A 9,154-nucleotide genomic window follows, 5' to 3' on the forward strand; every position below is an offset into this window, starting at 1 on the left:
AGGGAGAGGGGATGGCCATCACTCAACCTGCATGTGGTCTCTGATTCAACACATTTATCATTTTCTGTCATTTAGCAGCAGAGGGAGCCTACTCAATGACACAGACTCCAGTTCCCCTGTCCCTGTTTCCAGGAGAGAGAGCCACAATCACCTGCAGGGCCAGTGTCAATGTGAACAAAGAAGTCAGTTGGTACCAAGTCAAGCCCAGACAACCTGTAAAAATTCTTATCTACAAAACTGAAAATCTGGCCTCAGGTGTCCCTGCCTGGTTCCTTGGCAGTGGAAGTGGCAGTGACTACAGCTTGGTCATCAGAGCCATAGTGATGTGCACTAGAACAAAAACCACCCTGCTCTTCAGAGCAGGCAGAAGATTCACTCCGTGTCCACAGCCAAGACCAGCTCCAAAGTAAAAAGCACAAAGTTTCTGATTCTCCAGGAAACCCCTGGGGAGCATACATGTTTCTGCCCAGTAAAAGGCAAAAAAAGTAAAAAATCTTAGTCCTGCATCCAGCAGTTTCTGCAATCTTGTGTCGGGTAGCTCATTACTAGCAGGGGAGACTCCCTATGTCTGATAGCAAGCTTGTCCTCAGTTTCTTCATCTGTGAAGTGAAGAGGACTGGGCTAAAGAAATCAACCAAGCAATCATCAAGGATTTCTTAAGCAACCCCTATGTACCAGGAATCACATGAGGTGTTGGGTATATAAGCAAAATTCAAATAGTCTTTGCCCTCAGGAAGAGCATATCTTTGATCTCCAAGATCTTTTCAGCCTGAATAATTTATGATTGAGAAGGAGTCTCATCATCACCTACATGGCCAAGGAGAACATTAACAATTTTTTATACTGGTTCCAGAAAAAGAAAAAAAAAGAAAAAGCAGGGTGGGGGATGAAGGAGAGCAGTCTCCTAAACTGCTATGCTAAAAGGCTTCCATCCTGCAGATGGGTCCATGCCTGGTTCAGTGGCAGTGGGTCTGGGGCACATTTCTCCCTCAGATTATTCCTGTTTGCTCTTTCAAAGCTGGTGTCTCATACAATATTCCTGCTCCAAAAAGGAACTTCTCCAGTTGCTTTAGGCTCAGGGGAGCAGCTGCTTTGTCCATGGTCTCTGGATCAGAGCCACTGTTCACAGGTCCAGGAAGCTCATGTTCATCCCTCTTCCAGTTTCTTCACTCACTGCCTGAACTTTCAAGCCTGTCTGACTCTAGAATCTCCTTCCTCACCTCCACTTCCCGGCTTCCTTCAAGACAGCTCAAATCTCAGCTTCCTGGTGCCACTCGCCCCCACGCCCCCATGTTAGTGCCTTTCCTCTGAGAGCACTTTCCATTTACACCATATATCATGTGGTACCTTGAGGTGGGGAGCTCTGTTTTCCCTTTTCTTTGTATCCCTAGGGCCTGGCACATAGTATGCTTACTGACTTCCTGATTGTTGACTGCCAAAGAACCACTAACAAATTGTGAGTCCTTTGGTTCAGAACAAATTGTAGCATATGAATAGAATGGAATATTACAGGACCATGAGAAATGATGTAAGAAACCAATTCAGAGAAACATGAGAAGACTTGAATGAACAGAGTGAAGTGATAAGAACCAGGATAATTATTTAGATATTAATGACCATAACAATGAAAGGAAAACATTGAAAGATTTAAGAACTCTATAATCTATAAAATATAAACAAATATAATATATAATAAATACAAAATAATATAAATGAAATCTAATCTAGAAACTCACAATTCTATAATTACTAAACACAACTCTAGAAGACTCATAACGAAACAGATCTCCTGCCTCTTCACAAAGGTTTAGGAGATATATTTCCAGACGCTAGAATGACAACACAAACTTGTTTTGCTTGACTATAGTTTTGTGTGAGTTGTGGGGAGGTAGAGAATAAGAGGAGGGAGCAAAATGGATGTTAAAAAAAGGAGGGAGTGAGGGGAGTGGTAGCATCAGCAAAATATTTTTAAACTACGGAGAAGAGAATAGAGGGAGAATAAGAGGAGAACACAAACAGCAATGTTGATCCTACCACATTAAATATAATGTAGATTAAAAGGAACAAGTTATATATAGTTGATCTGAAGTTCCATATATAATCCCAATTTTTTCTGACTTTCTTTGAATATGGAAATTGTCATATTTGTTGATGATTTTCTATTTCATAACCAAAAAATTTGAACTATAACTAAGTCATAGACGTGTGATGTCTAAAAAGTTTGAGAAACATAGTTTCTGGGTAATTTAATCTTTTTATTAATAAGGCTTTTAAGGATGGTCATTTGGCCATCTCCTTCTTAGACCAAAGACCATCACGCAGGTGGGCTCCCAGTATATATACCCTTGGAAGAGTAGGTGTTCCTGAGGGTGGCAATCATCTTCCTGAGTTCAAATCTGGCCTCAGATATTTACTAGCTAGAACACAGGACCTCGAGTCGGGAAGACCTATCCTGGTTTAACTTCTGCCTCAGTGACTTGCTAGTTGTGTTTCTCTGACCTCTCAGCCTCTTTCCTCATCTGTAAGATGGTGATAATAGTAGCACCCACTTCATAGGGTTGTTGCAAGGATCAAATGAGATATTTTGTAAATACTATGCAAACTTTAATGCACTATATAAATACTAGCTATTATTATTATCTCTGTCTCTCTGTCTCTCTCTGTCTCTCTCTATGTTTCTCTTCCCCCTCCCTCCTTTCCACTCTCTTAGATATTTCTTACTCCCTGAGTTGTTTGTTCCCCTCTTCCCAAATCACTTTCTCTTTCTTTTGGGTTTACCTTGTACTTGCTTCACTTAAATGTTTCATATCCCCCTAGTAGAATGTGAACTCATTGAGGGCAGGACCTGTCTCACTTTCGTATTTGTAAGTCCAACAGCAAGCATAGTTCTTGAGACATAGTAAGTATTTAATAAATGCATGCTGATTTTTTATTTGCTTTTTTCTTGACTCCATGCTACATTTCTGGACCTCAGAATGCTGCTTCTAAACCTCTTTCTACCTTCCCAATGCATCTCCTATTGGACATGGCCAACCCAGTGAGTTCTGATTACACAATATCACAAAATCTTGTTGTTGGAAGGGATCTCAGCATATATTCCATTTACAACATAACTAGCAAGTGACCACAAGCCTTAAAAATCTGCTGTTGTTCAGTCATTTCTGACTCTTGGTGACCCCATTTGGAGTTTTCTTGGCAAAGATACTAGAATGGTTTACTGTTTTCATCTCCAACTCATTTTGCAGATGAGGAAACTGAAGCAAACAGGGTTAAATGACTTGCCCAGTGTTACACAGCTAGTAGGGTGTCTGAGACTGAACTTGAACTCATGAACATGAGTCTTCCTGATTCCAAGCCCAGTGCTCTATCCGCTGTGGCACCTAGCTGCCTAAAAGATCTCTAGTGAGAATAAATCAACACTTTCTGAGCAATGTATTGTATTTCTGGAGAGCTCAAATTTTAAAAGAAGTTATTCCTGACATGAAGGCAAAATCTTCCTCTTTATAAATACCACCTGGTTCTACCTTCCAGAACCAAGAACAAAGATAATCCCTCCATCACATGATAGACCTTCAAATACGATCATAGCCTCTTCTGCCCCAAGAATTTTCTTTAGGTAAAACATCCTAGATTCCTTCAACTAGTTCACATATGACATCAACTAAAGTCATTCACCATGCTGGTGACCCTGTAGGATCAAGTACAAACTCCTCTGCTTGGCACACAAAGCCCTTCATAATCATGAACCAACCTACATCTCCAGGCTTATTGAACGTTCCCTTTATGAGATCTATATTCCAGACAGAATGGCCTTCTTAATGTCCCCAAATATGACATTCCATCACCCATCTCCATGACTTTGAACAGAATGCGTGAAATGCATTCACTCCTCAGATCCACTCAGCAGGTGCCTTCAAAGCTCTGTGTCCAGAGTCAGCAAGAGTAGAGAACTCCCCTGACAAAGCCCTTGAGTAGTCATAAAACTCCAGGGTAGGGATCTACCAAACTCTGGACCTTCCATTTCAAGAAATCATAAATGAAAATTGTTCAGACCTTTCAGAACCACAGAGCAAAGTAAAGAAAGAATCCACCAATCATTTGAAAAGAATACCAAAAAGACCAGGAATGAAGATCAAAACAAACACTCAGAAGAACACAGGGAAGTCAAAGCTCCTACCTCCAAAACCTCCAAGAAAAATTTGAATTGATCTCAGGCCATGGAAGAGCTCAAAAAGGATTTTGAAAGCAAAATAAAAGAGGTAGAGGAAAAACTGGGAAAAGAAATGAGAGTGATTCAAAAAAATCATGAAAAAAGAGTCAATAGCTTGCTAAAGGAGACACAAAAAATACTGAAAAAAATAACTCCTTAAAAAACAAACTAGTGGTAAAAGAAGTCCAAAAAGCCAACGAGGAAAAAAATGCCTTAAAAAGCAGAATTGGCCAAATGGAAAAGGAAGTCCAAAAGCTCAATGAAGAAAATAATTCCTTAAAAATTAGAATGGAGCAAATGGAAGCTAATTATTTTATGAGAAATCAAGAAACCATAAAACAAAACCAAACGAATGAAAAAAGAGAAGACAATGTGAAATATCTCATTAGAAAAAACAACTGACCTCAAAAATAGATCCAGGAGGGAGAATTTAAAAGTTATTGGTCTACCTGACAGCCATGATCAATAAATGATTCTAGGCACCATCTTTCAAGAAATTATCAGGAAAAACTGCCCTGATATTTTAGAACCAGAGGGTAAAATACAAATTGGAAGAATCTGCTCATCACCTCCTGAAAGAGATCCCAAAATGAAAACTCCTAAGAATACCATGACCAAATTCTAGAGTTCCCAGGTCAAGGAGAAAATATTACAAGCAGCTAAGAAGAAACAATTCAGGCATTGTGGAGCCATGGTCATGATAACACAAGATATAGCAGCTTCTACATTAAAGGATGGGAGGGCTTGGAATATGACATTCTAGAGGGCAAAAGAGCTAGAATTACAACCAAGAATCATCTACCCAGGAAAACTGAATATAATACTTTGGAGGGTTGGGGGGGGGGGAAGACATTCAGTGAGACAGAGGACTTTCAAGCATTCTTGATGAAAGAACACAACTGAACAGAAAATTTGACTTTCAAATACAAGGCTCAAGAGAAACATAAAAAGGTAAACAGGAAAGGTAAATCATAAGGGAATTAATAAGGTTAAACTGGTTACATTCCTACATGGGGAGATGATATTTGTAAGTCATAAGACCTTTCTCATGATTAGGGTAATTGGAAGGAGTATATGTATACAGAGGGCACAGACATGAGTTGAAAATGAAGGGATAATATCTAAAAAATAAAACTAAGGGGTAAGAGAGGATTGTACTGGGAGAAAGGGAAAGGGAGATGTAAAATGAGGCAAATTATCTCACATAAAAGAGACAAGAAAAAGCTTTTGTAGTGGAGAGAAAGAGGGAAGAAGTAAGGGAGAGTGAGTGAACCTTACTCTCATCAGAATTGGCTCAAAGAAGGAATGACATACACACTCAATTGGATATAGAAATCTGTCTTATCCTAGAGGAAAGCAGGAAGGGAAGTAAATTAGAGAGGGGGAAGGCAGTAATAAAAGGGAGGGTGGATTGTGGGAAGGGTTAGTTGGAAGCAAAGCACTTTTGAGGAGGGGCAGGGTGAAATGAGAGAGAATAGAATAAATGGGGGGAAATAGGATGGAGGGAAAGGCAGTTGGCAATAGTAACTGTGGATAAAATTTTGAAGCAAGTTTCTCTGATGATACTTCTCTTTCTCATTTCTCAACTATATAGAGAACAGGGTCAAATTTATAAAAATAAGAGTGATTTCCCAGTTGATAAATGATCAAAAAGATATGATCAGTTTTCAAATGAAGTAATCAAAGCTATCTATAGGCAAATAAAAAAAATACTCTCACTATTGATTGGAGAAATGAAAATTAAAACAATTCTGATGTTCTACCTCATACCTATCAGATTGGCTAATAGGAGAGAAAAGGTAAATGACAAATGTTGGAGACAATGTGGGAAAAATGAGACTTTAATGCATTGTTGGTGGAGTTGTGAACTGATTTAACCATTCTGTAGAAAAATTTGGAACTATGTCCAAAAAACTATAAACCCATGCAGGCCCTTTGACCCAGCAATATCACTACTAGGTCTGTATCCCAGAAGAGATTAAAAAAAGAAACAAAAAGGAAAAGGAGGGGGGCAGAGCCAAGATGGCGGCTGGTAAGCAGGGACTAGAGTGAGCTCCGTTACCGAGTCCCTCCAAAAACCTATAAACAATGGCTCTGAACCAATTCTAGAACGGCAGAACCCACAGAACAGCAGAGGGAAGCAGGGCTCCAGCCCAGGACAGCCTGGATGGTCTCTGGTCATTAGCCTTACTCTGTCCTCCAGGGTCATCAGAGTCCACTAACAAGACATAGATGGTGAGTGCAATGGCCCCAGATGCAATGGGAAAGAGGTCTTTCCAAGGTCCCAGTTTTTCATCTCTTTCTCAGGTCTCAAGGGCCCTTTCTAGTCATCTTCATCTATGTCTTGCCACTGGATCCAAATGGATCTGGAGAAGAGAGTGAGGCTGGTGACTTTGCACAGCCCTGCCTCACTTAAATCCAATTCACTTGCAAGTCAATGATGTCATTGGTCTCTTCAAGAATGAAGGAGGAACAACAATCTGTGAGGAGGAGGAGGAAGAGGAGGAGCTGCCTCATTGGGGACCCAGTTCCAAATCCAGTTGGGCAATGCTCTTTCCTTCTTTCTTTCCTGCATTCCTTCCTCCATTTCTTCCTTTCTCCCTTCCTCTTTTCCTCCCTTCCTCCCTCCCTTCCTCTCCCTTCCTCTCTCCCTTCCTCATTTGGGTGCTCTGACCAAAGGAATATAAATTGCTTGAGACTGAGTTCTGGAAAACCAGTCTGATAAAGGCCTTTCAGATTCAAATAGAGATACTTCCCTCTGACAAATCCAAATCACTCTGGCTCTCAATCATTGGCCAATGATAGGTCCCAGCCCAAGCTGCCACTGTTTGGGTTTTGATAGCTCAGAGTGAGTATAAATACCAATTCTTTCTGTTCTGCCCAGAAACCCTGAGGATCTTCCCCTTCCAATTGGTTTGTGACTGGATCTGCCTGTCTCACCAGGCTGGAAATAGTACAGGTGCAACAGGTTTGATCCCCCTGTTGACTGGCATGGAAACTTTCTGAGTGGGGGAAAGGAAATGATGGACTTTAGTAGGAAAAAGGCACCTGAATAAACATTTCACTGCTTTTGGCCTCAGTTTCCCCATCTAGAAAATGAAAGGTTGAGACCATCAACACTTTTTTTCTCTTGAGCTATTACAATTAACAAATACAGAAGAGAAGAATAAACATATCCTACCCCCACAATAACTCAAGGGACGTGTTTTCCCCAAACTGCCTATCATACGGACCAAAGAATCTCCAAAGTCCCCTCCATCTCCATTTCATCTAAGCCTGGGTCCTTAGCTGTCTTTAAATCTGTTGGTTCCCCAGCCTTAATTTTCTAACTCAGCTCCTTTGGTTCTTTCTTAATTCTATTCATTGAATAAACACATGTCAACTTTTGGTCTCTAGACCCAAACTTATCTGATCTCTCCTGGAAAGATAGAGAGGCCTCCCCCTCTTTCTAACCAAAATTGACCACTGGCCACAGCCACCACCATGGCCAGCCTAGCGCAGGTCCATTTAATATAGGAATAAACAGGCCACAGGAAGCCACACCTTCAAGGAAATACAATTGGGCCACTCCCTCCATATACATGTAACCGCTCCTGTGTCCCCGAGTTGAGGCTGGACCAGTATTGTTCTGCATGGTGATCTCCAAGGGACCTTTCAAAAATCCAGCCTGACATACAAATATCTCCCACCTTTCTCACTGAGCTCAGAGCTCTCTGCCTCCACCTCTGCAAGGGTCACAATGCTCTCCCCAACCTTACTCCTCTGGCTCCTACTTCTCTGGCCTCAAGGTAAGACTCCCAATGAGCCATAGGTTGGGACCACTCTAGAAACAGAAGGAATTTTCCAAGGTGCATCTCTGATATAGACTGAGGGTGGGGGAATTACTGCATTCACTGTATCTAGAAGGAATTGTTCACTGAAATCTCTTTCTTCTCTTTTTCCCATCAAGAATCCCAGGCAGCCAGTATGATGACCCAGTCCCCAACTTCCCTGTCTGTGGGTCTAGGAGACACAGTCACCATCACCTGCAAGGCCAGTTCCAGCATTGGCAGTAGGATGGCCTGGTACCAGCAGAAACCAGGACAGTCTCCCACGCATCTGATCTATGAGGCTTCCTCCCTACATTCTGGGGTCCCTGCCCGGTTCAGTGGCAGTGGCTCTGGGACAGATTTTACCTTCACCATCAGTGCTGTGGAGGCTGAAGATGCTGCAGATTATCACTGTTTGCACTATAGTACCTATTCTTTCCCACAGTGTTTGAACCCTGAACAAAAACCTCCTCAGGCTGCTCAATCCTTCAGTATATAGGAGCAGCTGCTACCCCAGAGTCACAGGCTCAGGGCAACCACTGCCCATAGGGGAGAATTGGGCCTAATTCAGCTCTGCTGCAGGAGCTACTTGTCCCAGGATTGAGGTAGAAAGATTCAGAAGAGAGAGAAAAAGGGGGAAGAGAAACAATCTTCTGCCTGGTAAGCTTTAGCCAAGGACCACAGACCTTCCCATGGGGACTGCTTCCAGAAGCTGATCTCATCCTTTACTCTGCCCTCTGCTCCCTCCCAAAATTCCCTCACCCTGAGCTGGTGTTTAAGAGGAACTACAACCAACTGAGGGGAATGGGCCTGGACTTTCAGCTCTGGCTGATTTTCCCCAGCCCTAAAAACAGAGCCAGCATGGACAACCTGGATGAAACAGTCCCTAAATTTCTTGAGGCAACTCAGTCTACAGGATGGACCCAGTCTCTCTCCAGTCTCTCTCCTCACTCTGGGAACCTAACTTTCAGGCAAGACTAGATCTCCTGTCCCTGTCACTCCTTGGTAGTCACTTGTTCAACTTCCCAGAGAACTGGACCATCAGCATTCAGGATAACCATGCTTAACTTTGTGGAACATTTTATACCATTTTATATCATTTTTGTAATTTCAATAAGACTCAGAGCCTGAACTA

The 9,154-nt window shown here is 41.9% G+C and overlaps 1 gene segment (V, D, J or C); it reads left to right on the top strand.

Annotated features, from left to right (window-relative positions):
- Window positions 1-8,518, top strand: part of LOC118842707 — a 56,069-nt gene extending 47,551 nt beyond the window's left edge. Inside the window, 2 exon segments of the V gene segment in view lie at window positions 7,918-7,998; window positions 8,160-8,518. Coding sequence covers window positions 7,918-7,998; window positions 8,160-8,518 — 440 coding nt within the window.
- Window positions 8,519-9,154: the final 636 nt, after the last annotated feature.

Source organism: Trichosurus vulpecula, chromosome 3 (assembly GCF_011100635.1).
Source record: "Trichosurus vulpecula isolate mTriVul1 chromosome 3, mTriVul1.pri, whole genome shotgun sequence".
NCBI classification, from domain to species: domain Eukaryota; kingdom Metazoa; phylum Chordata; class Mammalia; order Diprotodontia; family Phalangeridae; genus Trichosurus; species Trichosurus vulpecula.